We start from the raw sequence: 15,917 nt of genomic DNA on the forward strand, positions 1-15,917 counted from the left end.
AAAATAAATAATAAATCCGGGTGATGGTGGCCCACATCTTTAATCCCAGCACTCAGGGAGCAGAGTCAGGTAGATCTCTGTGTTCTACAGAAGCGTGGTCTACAGAGTTCCAAGAAAAAAATAACAAAAGTTAAATTAAACTAAGGGCTGAGTATACAGATAATGCTGGAGCCACAACCTATCGTGTAGGAAGCCCCTCCGGTTCAATCCCAGTGACAAGGACCAAACACATTTGGTGAAGTTTGGAATTTTTGCAAAACAAGAAAAAAAGAAGTCATTGGTAAGTACTCTATCAAGGCTATGGTGAGACACTGACTGGACTAAAGAGGTTAGGGATTCACTTTCTTAATTAATGTGCACTGATGTTTTCCCAGGGGTGCTGGGTCCCCTAGAGCTGGAGTTATAGACAACTGTGAGCTGACATGTGGGTTCTGGGAATTGAACCCAGGTTCTCTGGAAGAACAGTCAGTAGTTTAACCACTGAGCCATCTCTCTAGCACTGGGATTAATTTTCTAAGATAAATAAAGGATACTGGTAGGTGATATGCCTGTATGAGTCAAAAGATTCAATATGTATATAAACTTTGTTCTCTTCATCGTTCCTCATTTTATTCTATTAAACATATGTTTTATATATGATATGTACATATATATCATGTTTTATATGGGTCACTACATGATAAACTGAGTCCCCCAACTCCTCAGCAGGGTGCAATATGCTGTTTCAAACGCTTACAGCAGAATCATACCTTGTGAGCGAGGACTTGAGGTGATGTTCATCAGTCTAATTCTAAAAAGAATATACAAATCAGAAACCCAGCAGAGTTCAGGGCTATGCTTTTGTTCTTGAAGCCAGACTCTTTAATCACAGGTGAGGCCACAGACCAAATCCCCCTCCCCCGAAAAGAGACAAAAGGAAAACTTGTTCTTTCTTCTGGGGTCGTTTCTTCCACAAACAGCATTTATCTATCGTGAAGGGAAGGCTGTAAAAATATCTGAGCCGCTGCCGCACATACCCTGTAGCCACAGCCACGTCCTCCAAAACCTGGCCCCTGTGTGCCAACGATCAGACCCGCCTCTTGGTGCCTCGCCCCGCCCCTAGCCCCGCCCCAGAACGCCCCTGTCCTCGGAGGCGCTCCGCCCCTCGGCGCTGAGGCCCCGCCCCGCTCCGCCCCGCCCCCTGGCCTCAGGCCTCAGCGGCGGCCTAGGCGCTCGGCGCCTGCTCAGTGCGGGCCGCGGCGCGCGAGGTGGCGGAGGCCGCGGCTCAGCTATGGCGTCAGCCGCACTGGGCAGCTCGTCGAGCTCGGCATCCCCGGCCGTGGCCGAGCTCTGCCAGAACACCCCGGAGACCTTTCTGGAGGCCTCCAAGCTGCTGCTCACCTACGCCGACAACATCCTGAGGTGCAGCCGGGGCCCTGAGGGCCGCAGGCGGGCGGGGCCGTCGGCAGTCGGGCCTGAGGCGGGGCGGGCAGGGCGACAGGGCTCGCCTAGGGTTGTCACTGCTGCTGACAGACATAGTGTCCCATCTCTTCTCACCGCAGGGCCCGCCCGGGCTCTGTGTGTGACTCAGCCCGAGTGCGGGCTAAATGTCCACGCCGCGTCTGGTGGTTGAAACGATTGTAGTTTAAAGTTACGAACTTCCTATAGATTTCTGGGTTTTAGTTCCACCCGATCCTTAAAGGAAACCACACTGGAGAAGTCGCCTTCGTGCAGAGTGCAGCACTCTCCGCAGCTGCCCCTCGCTCCCAGCGTCGGCCCTGGAAGTTGGAGTCAGCACCCTGCTGCAGCTCTTTGGGTCCGTGGAGCTTGTTTGGGGAAGGCGTGAGGGAGGGGCACACTGTGGAGGTTAAGGAGGTTAGTTAAGGTAGTGACTGACGTCATGCCCCCTGATGCGGGCTCCAACTACACTGGCTTGGAGTCTGCCTGGATTCTCAGCTTCACTTCATATGGTCCAGTTTTAGAGAATTGGTTGGAAACGGTTTGTTTGAGGCAGGGTGCAGCCCTGTATAGCCCAAGCTGGGCTCTGTAGCCCAGAACTCATGCCAGTCCTGCCATCACACTCCTCCTTTGTGACACCTCCCCTTTTCTGCTCTGAGATCGCACAGCACTTCAGAGTACAAGATGCCCATGGACTATGAAAGAACGCTGAGATTTCCTTCTGAATTCCTTCTGAATTCTTAAGTCCCCCACCGCACCCCCTGTGAAGACGATTCTGCTTTCAGTACATTGAAACCAAAGGTGCCAACTAAGATCAGAGTACTTAAAGGACAGCTTTGCATGCAATGACAGGAATCATAACCATCGTTATGAATATGTACTAAACTTATAAAAGAGACCAGTTCATTTTACAGCCTTTACTGTGGCTTATATTTCTGATCTTGAGTTTGTGTCTAAAAGGGAATTAGGAATTTGTAACTCAAATGATTCAGACTGATGTGAAATTGCCCTTTTGTGTTCAATAACAGTGTGCTTGTGTTCTGAGAATTCAGGGTCTGGCTTGGTTGGGTGTGGTGTTCTTTTCTCCATATCCAGTGACTTCCTAACTCTTAAGGAAAAGTTCCAGATGTCTTCTTGGGTCCTGTCCACACATTATATTTATACTTCTCTAATTTGAGCAAAAAAAAAAAAAAAATCAGAATTGTTTCCATTTTTTTTAATCCACTAGCAACAGAGTGAAGGCATATTGTGCCAATATCTCCTCTGACCTCAGAGTTTCAGAACAGTTTATAGAATGGAAATGCAAATAAAAATTTCCTTAGCATATTTTTTAACTGACTTGCTGCTGTAATCTCCAGTGAAATAATACTTTTAAATTTCTGCCTGAATGATGTGTAGCATATCCCCAGCAGTAATAAATCTAATTATGCTACAGAAAGAAATGTGAGCTAATCTGTATGCAAACACTGCCATCCACTTTTAGAAAAGATGAGCTTGCTGTCTACTTTCCCCAAAGCAGAGCAAAACAACTCTGTGTCAGTTTTACTGACATCACAGTTGATTCAGGTATCTAGGTTTGGCCTGGGATTTGATACATTACCTGAGAGTTATCTGAAGCTTCTTGCCCTCTCACCTACATAGATTACCAACATGAACTATCTCACTTGGTGTCATGAGGTGCTAGAGATTGAACCCAGGGCTTCAGGAATGCTAGGCTAGCACTTGATAGTCCACTAACTATTTACAAAGCAGACACAGCTATTATTGACTTACTGAGTGTTATTGGGAAGAACCAAGAATCAAAAGTAGTTTGTTTGTTCAAAGATTATAAATATAGTTGGAAGAGAGACAGGTTTAGAAACAGCTTATTACATAACACCAAACAACAATTCAAGATAGTGTTTCTGTTTCTGTATTTATACTCTTATGTTAGGAGGTATCAGGGAGACCCAACATGAGAGAATAAGGAATAGAGGTTTGATCATGTTGGAGTAATGGATGGAGTAGCAGAGATCATTTATGTGAGGTGATAGGCAAAGGAATTCATGGTTTCCAGAGTGAAGATTCATGAGGAATAGCATTAGAAGAATTAGCCATTAAATATAATTGTAAAGCAATTTTGTAATCATAACCATAAATGCTGATGGAATGGAGGAAGACATTGACAGAGGTTCACAATTCTAATGACAGTGCAAGAAATAATAAAAGACAAAGTAATAAAATGGCTTCCAGTTTTTAATGTAGGTTGCCACTGACAAAGAGAAATTGTGAGTGTTGAGGTTTGTTGAGTTTGTTGGCAGCTTATGTGGTAGAGTATCTTTAGACTTTATAACCAGAGTAGTAAGTTTCAATTCTCATCAGCTGCTTTTAAGTGTGATGATAAGCAATTTATATATAATTTCCAAGTTTGAGTTTCCTTATAAAAGGGAAGAAAAATACTCTCTTCTAGGATTACAGTAAAATACAGGAAAAAATGACTTGGCCCATACATAGCTACTACTGAGGTTATCTATTATCATTATTATTTTTGTTAAATTAGTTTACAAATTTGGTGGAGTATTTGATTAGATTTGTTTGAAATTTTGTACGTTTTAGTGCGTTGTTTACTCTTCCCTTCCCAGTCACCATCCTCTCTATTCTACAAGTCCCTTCCCCACATTCATGTATTTTTATTTGTTTTGTATTCTGTCTCACTGGTGAGTTTTTTGTTTGTTTGTTAGGTTGGTTCGTTTTTGAGAATTGTTTTTGTTGTGTTTTTAGACAGTTTGATCATGTGGCCATCGGTGGTGTGTTGGGATTATAGGCATAAACCAATGTGCTTTGTTAAGTATGCATTGTTTGCTTATAAGAACAGTGAATGGTAGAGGTGGGGCCAGTGATTGTTCCTGTGTCCTTCCTAAGGCAGAGACCAAAAAAAGGGGGCTGGGTTTGGCTTTACTTACCTGATTCAAATACAAAACAAATAAAACAAATGTTATTTTTCTGAAAAGTAAATAACTTGGTAGATAACTAACTATGAGAATAAAACAACTAGGAAGACAAAATATTTTCAAAGTGATAGTGGAGCAAGTACAAGGGATTCTGCTGCCTTCTCAAGATTCCATCCGTTTAACATCATCAAAACCACCCTTTCAGAAAATGTCCCAAGAAAAGATATGATAGTTGCTAACAAGTGAAGTAAATATTACAACTTGCAGAAATATTTAATAGGTAACAGATAGGGGGGGGGCCTGTCAAAGTGTGACAACAAAAACAAAAATCTGCAGAGAAGATTAAGTTGATGGAGAATCCATTAATGTCAATGCCTGTAGTTCCGTAGACTTAGGCTTAGTCTATGCTTAAGCTCATGCAAGTTTGCTTAGCACTTTTAGTTTTTTAAAAAAGCATTTGGGTTGGGCATGCATAACTAATTCAAGCAACTAGGAGAATTTTGAGTTTAAGGCCAGCCTGAATGAAACAAAGCAAAAAGAAAATTAAAGAATCTTGGAACTAGATATGACTTTCATTATTCTGTTTACAGTACAATAAAAACCAATAAGTAATATGTAATTGTCATGTAGAGCCCCAGAAACTGTTAGGAAATTTAAAATTGCTGCCTTTTTAGTCTGGGATACACAATTGTGGTGGCACTGACATGTTACCTATGGCATGTATCATAAAAAGTCCCAGTTATCTGTAGTTAGCATTAACAAATGTTGGGGTTACTTTATAGTTTAATTTTTGTTTCTTAAAATGGTATACCATGGAAAGCAGGGGTGCTGAGCATTCTGTGATGCATAGGGAATCTCCCCTCAGCTGTGGTCTAGATGTTGCAACTGTCAGAAACTCTGGCCTAACACATAGACTAAATGTTAAGAGGGTAAACTGTCCTTAGCTCACAACATCAGTGCTTGCTTTTGAAATAATTTGTGGAATTTTCTTTTTTAACTTCCAACCCTTTGTGAATCTTCAAATTTTGTAGAATGCAGTGGAAATCACATGTTATTATCAAATTGTTATAAAAGTCATTGACCCTGTCTTGCAGTTCTCATGGAAGAAAGTTTGTATGATAGTTAAGCAGTACTCCTTAAGCTTTGCCCTTGAATGTTCATGTTTTCCTTTAATTACCTTACTTTGCATACTAAAAATATATTTTGAACTGAGGTAGAAACTTACAGTAAAAAACAGTAGTTAATCCAGGGAGGAAACAAAGCTAAGTAACTATTAAGGTTCATAAAGCTTCTTGAACTGGGTTTCAGTTCACAAAGGCTTCTTAATCAACATCTTCGTGCCATGGTCACCATTATAGATGATGGGATTCCCTCAGAACAAGCAAAGCTCTGCCCGGAGCTACTGTCCATTATTTTCTTTTAGAAACTACAGCACAGAATTTAAATGTCACACCATTTCCTATGGCAACATTAATACTGTCATCCATGAAAGCGGACAATAAAAGTACTCTGTGGTACAGGGGTAAGAATCATGAAATTGAACTGCTTGTCTGGACTGCTCACTCTTTAGAGTTGGAACCTTTACTGCCATGTAGGAGTACAGCTGATATAAAATGTGAAAAGAAACATACATGATCTTTTTTATCTTTACTTTTTAAAATCAGAAACCCCAATGATGAAAAATACAGATCCATCCGTATTGGAAACACAACTTTTTCTACTAGACTCTTGCCTGTCAGAGGAGCTGTTGAGTGTTTGTTTGAGATGGGCTTTGAAGAGGTAAGTATGTGTAAGGGTTCCTCCCCCCTCTTCCTGTGCAAAACAACCAGCAGTAGTACTGAATAGTTGTTTGAATGAAATAGTATTTTTAATTAATTGATCATTTGCTTTGATTTTTTTTTAACCTGTTAGACATTTTTTAAAATATGATGAAGTCAAGATAAAAATGTATCAAGTTTCCACAGGTAGGACTTCTACAAATCTCAACAATTCAGAATAAAAAGGGTAAAATACAACCCAAAGATCAAATGCGGTCCCTTCAGCTATCTAGTAGCACTGGCTCTGTAAGCAGTGAATTCCAAGGTATCACTGTTGTCTCCACTAAGAAGTAGAAAATGTGAAACAAATATAGACAAGATGAGTTAGCCTGCCCCACAGAATGGTTTTCTTCTGTGACAGGAAGCTCAAGATTTTTTATCATTTTTTTTTTTTCCACAAGAAGAGTTTGGTATTTCCATCCTCTCAAACCTGTGGCAGAGATAACACAATAATATACACAGTTACCAGAATTGTGAATTTTAGTGAGGCATGTTGGCATATTGTGTAGTCAAACCCCCTGAGGAAGCTGTGGCTGGAAAATTGTGAGTTCAGGACAGCCTGAATTACATACTAAGACTCTGCCTCTAAAAGACCAGACAGACAGACAAAGGATTTTGAATCTTTTATGCACCGCTATTTCTGATGTATAGTATATGGAAGTTGAGCAGAACTACAGGTGCCAGTGGTAGTCTGAGTCAGCATTCATAGACTTTGTTATAGAAATAGGATGTACTTTCCTTCCTGTTTACCCTTCCTAACCAAATTCTGTTGCACACCATAAGGATGTAGCAGTGAAGTAAGTTAATATAGTCCCATCTCACCCACAGTTTATGTTCTGATATATTAGAAAGCATGAGAGCAGAGACAAGTGCAAAGAAGAAAACACTGCAGGATCATGTACTGCAATTAGAGTTGCAGAGGATTGGCATGCTTCTATCAGTGCTTCTATCAGTGGTAGCTCTGACCCAGAAAATAACTTTAAGGCTAGACAGAGACCAGGCTTACAAAGATTTAGACTGTTTTGAGTGAGAGAGGAAGTTGTGATAGTTGTCTATGAGAGTATTTCCAGAGACAGTTCAGGAAATCCATGACTAAATGAATTGTAGAATCCCTTGAGGGATTCAAATTTTGAGTAGATTAATTAGACTGGGTGGAACTATGGAGGTGGGGCCATAATGGGGGAAGTAGATATCTCTTATCCTAGCCACTTCCTATTGCTGCTCTGGTATACTTCCTGTCTACCTAGAGATGCCTCCTCCTCCACATGGTCCCACCATCGTGATATTATGTCTAGCCATAGGCCCAGAAATATGTTGCCTAATGACTAGGGACTGAACCCTCTGAACCAGAGCCAAAATAAATCCTTTCTCCTTTAAACTGTTTGTGTTGCATATTTTCTCACAGAGACAAGAAAAGGAACTAATATTAAGGCCATTGAAAAGTTTTAAGCAGAGAAGAATATTTTCAAGTATTACTTTAGTTATTACAAAGAGAATATTCTGGATAATCTGGAGTGCAGGCAAGGGATGGTACAGGAAACCAATTTAGCTTGTTAAACCAGTCTAAGCAGGCATGGCAGTGGTTATGTAAATGTTGGAAGAGCCTTTATCTGCTCTGTCCCTGGTGTTCCTAGTTCCTAGAGGATTGCTATTATAGCACAGATATTAGGCTGGAAACTGCACTGATGGCAGAGAGATGGATTCAGAAATTTTTTGGTGTATGTGTGTAGGGGAGCCAATAGATCTTGATGAATCAAGTCTTGTACAAAGGGAAAGGAAGAAATTGGGGACATCTCTGTTTAGGTTTCAGACACTAAGTCCTTAGCATGTAACTTGAAAATACACAGAGATAGATATTGGGGTTCAATCTTCAAGCTGAAGATCAGAGAAGTAATGCAGCCAAGCCAGTAGAGCTTACCTCTACCCAGCTGAAATGGCAATCCTGTGTCCACAAATCCTCAGAGGCAAAATGCTCTCAGGTCCTTTCTCTTCTTTATATTCCTTTCTCCACCCACCCATCACTCCTGTCTCCATCTCCCTAGTGCTGGGATTAAAGGTGTGTGATCCCAGGTACTGAGATCACCTTTGTGTGATCTGTTTCTTTTAGGACTGGATGAATTTCATATAGTCAGTGTGGCCTTGAACTAACAGAGATCCATCTACCTCTTAATCTAAATCCTGGGATTAAAGGTGTATACCACCACCTCCTAGCTTATTTGGCTAACCAGTATGGCTGTTTTGCTATTTTGATATCCAGTGGCTTTAATAAATCATAAACAGTATATCACCACAATAGCAGTAACACTAAATGAGATGGGAAAAAAAATCTGGGAAAGTAGCAGTTTTTAAGGGAGAAAGCACTGCATGGCTTTTGGACAGGTTTGATTACTTTGCTATTTAAGTAGAAGTGTTAGTCTGTTGAATAAGATAAGCCCACAACTCAAAAGAGATCATGCCAGAATTATAAAGTATGGTATCATCTGATTATAGATGACATATAAACATCTGAATGTAGGAATTTCAAACTATATTGGGAAAGAAATGATCACTGCTGGTTCTGTGCAAGTTTCCTTAAATAATTTTAAGTCTTCCTAATCGTAGGAAAACTTAGTAACTGACATGTAGATGCTGTATCAGTTTCTCATTGTTGAAGTGTCACAGGTACAAGGGAGTCATATTTGTTTTTCACTTAACAAATATTTGTGTGCTAGATAGGGTAACCCTCTGAGCCATTTTGCTGAGGACTGTATTAGTTTTGGCCTTAAATGTTCCACACCCAAGAAAACTCCTCAGTGTCAGGCAGTCTTCGTGGTTGGTCTGGTCTCCTCCATACCAGATAACAAACCACTCTGAAACTTGGAATAGTATTTGATGTAAATGAAGTCACAGTATTCTGATAAAGTGAGATTATATTTGCTTTATGGCAGGCTTTAGACTTTACTCTGCAGGACAGACAGGGAGTAACTGTTTCATCAGTGTGACTTAAGTTGTGTGAAGGATTAATGTAGCTGAACATGCAATTGGAGTTTGGATAGGCTTTTAAATTGAAAGGTACATGTAATGTTCTCCATGAAATTTACAAATGTATATTAAAATCGTGAAAATGATGAGTGAGGTTGAGGAAGACTGGGATCCAAATGTCTTTTCTACCCTGCAGGTTAGTGTAGTGGGGAAGTTCTCAGCCAGGAGCCAGACATGGCCTTCACCTGTATCCTCTGTCTCACTTTGCTAGGGATGAAGAATGGGAAATCTAGCTGAACAGTTTGGATTGTTTTGTTTTCTGAAACAAATTACTGGCATTTAGTTGTCATGGCCAAATTTGCTAAATATCCTGCAGTGAGAATTGTCTTGGAAAAATGTTTTGATAACCAGATTTGTTGAATCTTAGAATTCTTGATTTCTTAAAATGTTCTTGGATCTATTAACATTTAGCCTGTAATTTTGACCTTTTATGAAAATGTGGTGCTATGAATAAAAACATATTGGCCACAGTTATCATTTTTAGGATTGGTTAGAGCCATGACTGTCCCATACCTGTCTCATACCTGCCCCTGTCTCCCATCTCTAATATTCACTGGTCTTCACTTCCTTTCTAAAATTGGAAAAGCCAGATTCATTAGAAGTGAGCCATCACTGTTGTAGATGTTCTGTTTGCTCATCCTCACAACTATTTGCAAAAGCTTGTAGATTTTGGTTTCTGTTCAGACTAAGATGAGGTCAGTCATAACAAAACAATTGTAGTCATTGCAATTTGAATGTACGATCAAGCAATTATTGGGTAACACCAGTTAGGTTATTCAACTTCTCTTTGCCTTTGTATTTTCACACAAAATGTATCTAAATGGTAAAATTATAGCCATTCAGAATGTTGAGAATTACTGGAGAGAATGTACATGAAATGCTTGCAGGGTACCTAAACTACATCAATACTGTGAGTGGTAGAAATTAATTTTCACAACTAATATGGTTAATACATGAAGCATCATGTACATTTGAAAAAGGATTCTGTGTGATGAGGTTTTCTGTTATTATTATTTAATTCCCACAGCCTAGTATTACCAGGAACTAGTCATTTTCAGTTCTTTTAAATGACCTGCAGGTATCTTAGGGTTAATATTGCTGTGATGACCGAACACCATGACCAAAGGCAACCTGAGGAGGAAAGGTTTTATTCTGCTCACACTTCCATATCATAATTCATGATTGTCAGGGCTAGAACTCAAACAGAGCAGGAACTTAGAGGTAGGAGCTGATGCTAAGGCCATGAAGGAGTGGAGCTTACTGGCTTGCTCAGCCTGCTTGTAATTCAGAATCACCAGCCTTGGGGTGTCCCCACCCATAATAAACTAGGACCTCCCCTATCAATCACTAATTGATAAAATGCTCTATAGGCTTGCCCTCAGCCTGATCTTATGGATGCATATTCTAAATTGGGGTTCCCTCCTCTCAGATGACACTAGCTTTTTGTCAAGTTGACATAAAACTAGTCAGTAGAACAGGTGAGGCTACTGTATGTGGTAATAACGTTTAATCACATTACATTTGGTAGAATTACTGTTTGTCACTGTTGCTTTTTAATACCTTGAAACTTGGTTGCATATATTTTCATTTCACCTGTTTTCTTGGTTTACAATTTACTATTTTAAATTAGGAGTTTTGTGTAATGTTTATATTAAAGCAGTCTGTGCTATGGATAAGCACTTAGTTAATCTCAACAAATACTGCTTTTTGTTGTTGTTCTGTTTTGTTTAAAGGACTTTTCAATTTCTGTTAATAATCTATAGGATTTGTGTGTGTGTTGAGAGAGAGAATTAGGAGGTGCTAGAATGATGAGAGAGAGAGAGAGAGAGAGAGAGAGAGAGAGAGAGAGAGAGAGAGCTGGAAAGATGGCTCAGCTGTTTAGAGCACTTGCTGCTCTTACAGAGGACCTGAGTTTGATTCTCTTGATTCTCATCACCTACATATAGGGGCTCACAAAGGCCTGTAACTCCACAGGGAGACTCTGAACTTTAAAAGGAAAGGAAAGAAAGAATAAATAAATATTCTATAGTTTTGGACTAAAGATGTCACTTGAAGGTAGAGGACTTGCCTAGTGTGTGTGCAAGACTCCTGGCACTACAAAAAAAAATTAAATTATATTTTAAAATTAACTGTCATTGTATACTTTTAACTTCTGGGAAAATGGTGGACCCAAACACACCTCTGATGTAACTATTTTCTAAAGGCTTGGATTTAGAATTGTCATACAACTTTTATAAAAAAAGTTTTAGTTATAATTGCACATAGCTATTATTATTACTATAATTTATTAAACAAGAACAAGGTAACTGACATACCTATCACCTCAGACATTATTTCTTTTGGAACATTGAAAATGCTATTAACTATTTTCAAATAGCCAGTTAATTGTTGTCAGCCATATTTCTCTTACTGTGTGTTACATAGCTTCTTGATATTTTTGTTGAGTTTAAAACAAAAACAAAACCAAACATCTATACTGGGGACTAAACATTGTTCCTCATAAATGCTAAGCAACCAGTGTATCCCACTGGCCTGTAACTAGATTTTTTTTTTTTTAAGTGAGACCACCTCACTAACTTGCCCAGGCCTTCATTGATCATGGGATTCTGCTCCTCAGTGTCCTGAGTAGCCTCCTGGCTCAGGCTTTTGTGTTACACTTTTTCTACTGTCACTACTTTGTATGGAATTTAATATAAGCTTACAGTATTTTATTTTATTGCAGAGAATATAGAGATATTCGTTTTACTACTTTTGTGATCTGTTCTAAAGCTCTCCTAAAGCTAGGGATGTAGTTCAGTGGGTAGATGACTGCTTGCCACGCATGCATGAAGCCATAGATTCAAGCCCCAGCACAACATTGACTGGGCTTGGTGGTGCTTGTCTATAATGTCAGCACTTAGGAAGTGGAGGGAAGAGGATCAGGAAGTTCAAGTTCATCCTCAGCTAGAGAGTAAATTCAAAGTTGGCCTGGGATATAAGAGACCTGTCACAAAAAAAAAAAAAAAAAAAAAAAAAAAAAAAAAAGTAAAATAAATAAAGGGTTCCTCAAACTACATTAAATATTCTAAGCTTTATATACTAGCATTGAAACACATTTTCTTAATTTTGTTTAAAAACTAGTATATTTGTTGAGATATGGTACCATGGTTAAGAGCACTGTCTGCTTTTCAAGAGGAACTGACACCCACAGGGCAGCTCAAAATCTGTACCTCCAATTCCAGTAGAGCCAACTGCCTCCTTTGGCTTCCCTGCGCACCAGGCACACACACAGTGCACAAGACACACAGATGCAGTCAAAATATCCACACATATCCAAAAAAGTAAGACATTTATTTTTTTAAAAAAAAGACAAAGTATGTTCAATAGGATTGGCTTCACTGTGTATAAGAATGACTGTCAGTTTAAAGCAGAAGTTAAGATTTTCCTGAATTCTGTAAATTCCAGGGAGAAACACATCTCATCTTTCCTAAAAAAGCCTCAGTGGAGCAGCTGCGTAAAGTCCGTGACCTGATCGCCGTGGAGAGAAGCAGCCGATTGGATGAGTCAAATGAGAAGGTGGGATTGTCTCAGCAGCCTGCTGCTGCCAGGCTCCCTCCTGAGCATACTGAGGACCCTACTGGCTTAACACAACACTCAGGGAGCCAACCAGGGCAGCTGTCAAGCCTACCCTCTGCTCCAATGGTATTGTCATAACCCAGCATTCACTTACCTCCTGTCAGAGTTGAAACAGCAGAAACGAATTATTCCTGAAGCTATTTCTCAAGTGTTCTTGGTTTTAGGACTTAATTTCTTCAAATTTGTTAAGCGTTTTGAAAATTTTCAGTTAAAACAAATGTGGGGAAAATAGCTGCCATTTATTGTTCTTTCTTCAGTTCCTTGAGTTCCTTGCTATGTATCCTTCCGCTTGAGCCTCTTGAGTGCTGGGATTATAGTTGTGTATAACCATGCCCAGTTGTTGTACATGTATTTTAAAATTCAACATGTGCATACTTCTGAAACAATTAAGTTTTGTTTATTATTTACAAATGTACCTGTTTCATGATACTTAGTTGCACAAATGAACATGTCTTTAACCTCAAACAAGTAAAATTGATGAACCACTGTGTATTATGGCCATTAGATTAGTTATTACCTCTGTTATATTTACACTAGTAATTTAAATTTTGCCTGCTGCCAGTCTCTATGGGGGTTATTAATTCTCTTGGTCCAGCCTTTATCAACATCTTAAATGAAAAATGGCTTCTTTAGGTTTAAATTAAATAATAACCTATAACAAGTCTTTTTTTGTCCAACTATTCAGCTCCAGAATAACATGGCTCCCAGTTGTTGGCACTGTTTGGCGCTTAGGAGGTGTAGCCTTGCTGGAGGAAGTGTTTCTCTGTGGGCAAGCTAGGAGGTTTCAAAACTACATACCATTCCCAGTTAGCATTCTCTCTTCTTCCTATATATAGTTCAAGATGTGACCTGCCAGCTCCTGCTCTAGCCTCCATGTCTCCCATCTGGTACAGTTTAATGCTGTTCCTTGTCACTATGGACCCTAACACTCTTTAACCATAAGCTCTAAATAAACCCCCTTTCTATAAGTTGCCTTGGACATGGTATTTTATCACAGCAATAAAAACTTCTAGCTCCTCCCTCACTCTTATTCCCTAACCTAGCTGCACGGGCTACCAGGAATGACCTGTATATAAGTAGTAGAAAACTGCCTAAAGAGTAAATTCCATCTCTGCAGCTTCTGGGAGGAGCTCACCCATGATCCATGCTAGAGTGCAACTTTTTACATTTATTTTTCTTTCTTCAGTTTCCTAGAGTTCCTTGCTGTGTATCCCAGGCTGACTTTCAGCCCATAATCCTCCCACTTCAGCCTCTTGAGTGCTGGGATTATAGTTGTGTATAACCACTAGAAATCACTACCTGTTTTGTGTAAGGAAATATTTGTAAAATAATTATCATAATTTGTCCAACTAATTCATTGAAATTATTCAATAATATTAGAATAATGACAAACTAAAATCACCTACATATTTATTCTTTTTACAATGTTGGGAGTGGAAGCAAGGCTTCTCAGGTGGTTGACAGATGCTATAATACTGTGCCATAGACTCTCCAAGCTAGTTAATATTTAAATGTATTTGAGAAGAAATCTATTTTACTATAAGAATTTTAATGTTTTTGTATTTTATTCATTAATCTGCCACTCTTAAAGGTAAAACATAACTTTACATCCTTAAGTAGGGTATTGCTTAAATTATGATACATCCTTATGTTAGCTCACTTAGTCTCTGTTAAAAATGGTGAAGCTAGGGCCTGGAAGATGGTTCAGTATTTAAGAGCATATGTTGTTCTTGCAGAGGATCCTAGCACCCACATTAGGCCCATAACCATCCATAACTTCAGCTCTATGGGATCCAGTAACCTCTTCTGACTCCACAGGCACTTTCACTCATGTATACACACACAGACACACACACACACACACAGAGAGAGAGAGAGAGAGAGAGAGAGAGAGAGAGAGTTGGTTTTTTGTTTGTTTGTTTGTTTGTGATGTTCATGAGTTGTGGTGGGGCAGGACATTAATCCTAGCATTTAAAAGAAGGTGGAGGTAGAGCAATCGTAAGTTCCAAGGTATGGGTTATGTAGACAGACTCTGCCAAAGACAAAACAAAAGAAACAACAAAAAAGTTGTAGTCTGTTTGATACCTAGACCATTATTATATGTAGAAGAAAAGTAAACTGAGCCTGGTAAAATTAAACACTCTAAATTATATGTGTGTAATATTTAAATTTTGCATATTGAAAAAAGTATGAAATTTTAAAGTCTGGAAAACCATATACACATACCTTAACCATAAGTTTCTGTAAGTGAGGCTGATATATCATTTACACCTCTTAGTAGTTCATTATCTTTTTGGTGACAATATATAGTTTACACTATAGAAAAAGTTATTTTTTGTAAGAAGTGTTTATTCCAAAATGAATTAAAGGTGTCAGTTAAAATTTATTATTTAGTAGTATATTCATGCTTAAAAATCTAGAAGTGACAAATATAAAGGATGGTATTAAAAGTGGAAAGAGCTGGTGGGCTTGGAGGTGTTGATTCTTGACTAGAGAAGTGAGTAAGTTGATCCAGTATCACCAACTTGACAGGATCATGAGGGTTTTTTTTTTTGTTGTTGTTGTTTTGTTTTGTTTTCTTAGAGTCCTAAATATCTCACATCAGAAACTAAAGTAATAGGAAGGATGAATAGTGAAGCCAAAGCCATTTTGGTCTCAAAACAGATTTTATATTTTAAACTTCCATTTTTACTCCAAATAACTTTTCTTCTGTCAGGCAATTAACGGCTGCTTCATGTAGCATTAGTACATGGTTACCCAGCTGCTATAATTGCCCTGCAATCAACAGCCTTCTATTTTTATGACTTAGCCCCCCCTCCTTGGATGAATAAATATGTAACAAAATAAGGCAAGAAAATAAACTTTATTGTTTAAGATTATTTGAATGTCATTAAAACTACAATGAATGAGGTAATTTCTAGATCGAAAGGAAATAAATTGAAAATAAAAATGCTCTAAATGAATTCTTAACCCTCTCACTAAATGAAAACTGCATCCAAGAGAAAGACTTTAAGTGTATCATTATAATAAGAATGTTTTCAAATAAAAATGGACAGCTTGGTTTTATATCAGTTTTGATTTATGACAATTTCTGTTT

The 15,917-nt window shown here is 38.9% G+C and overlaps 1 protein-coding gene across 1 annotated transcript in view; it reads left to right on the forward strand.

The window, feature by feature from the left end:
- Nucleotides 1–1,185: 1,185 nt before the first annotated feature.
- The window catches only part of Ngly1 (N-glycanase 1), a 44,223-nt gene continuing 29,491 nt past the window's right edge, over nucleotides 1,186–15,917 (forward strand). The window contains exons 1-3 of the mRNA XM_051206888.1: nucleotides 1,186–1,401; nucleotides 6,032–6,146; nucleotides 12,650–12,886. Of these exons, the coding sequence (XP_051062845.1) occupies nucleotides 1,271–1,401; nucleotides 6,032–6,146; nucleotides 12,650–12,886 (483 nt within the window). The 5' untranslated portion in view covers nucleotides 1,186–1,270. The remainder of the gene's footprint in view (nucleotides 1,402–6,031; nucleotides 6,147–12,649; nucleotides 12,887–15,917) is intronic.

Source organism: Phodopus roborovskii, unplaced genomic scaffold, assembly GCF_943737965.1.
Source record: "Phodopus roborovskii unplaced genomic scaffold, PHOROB, whole genome shotgun sequence".
Classification (NCBI taxonomy): Eukaryota; Metazoa; Chordata; class Mammalia; order Rodentia; family Cricetidae; genus Phodopus; species Phodopus roborovskii.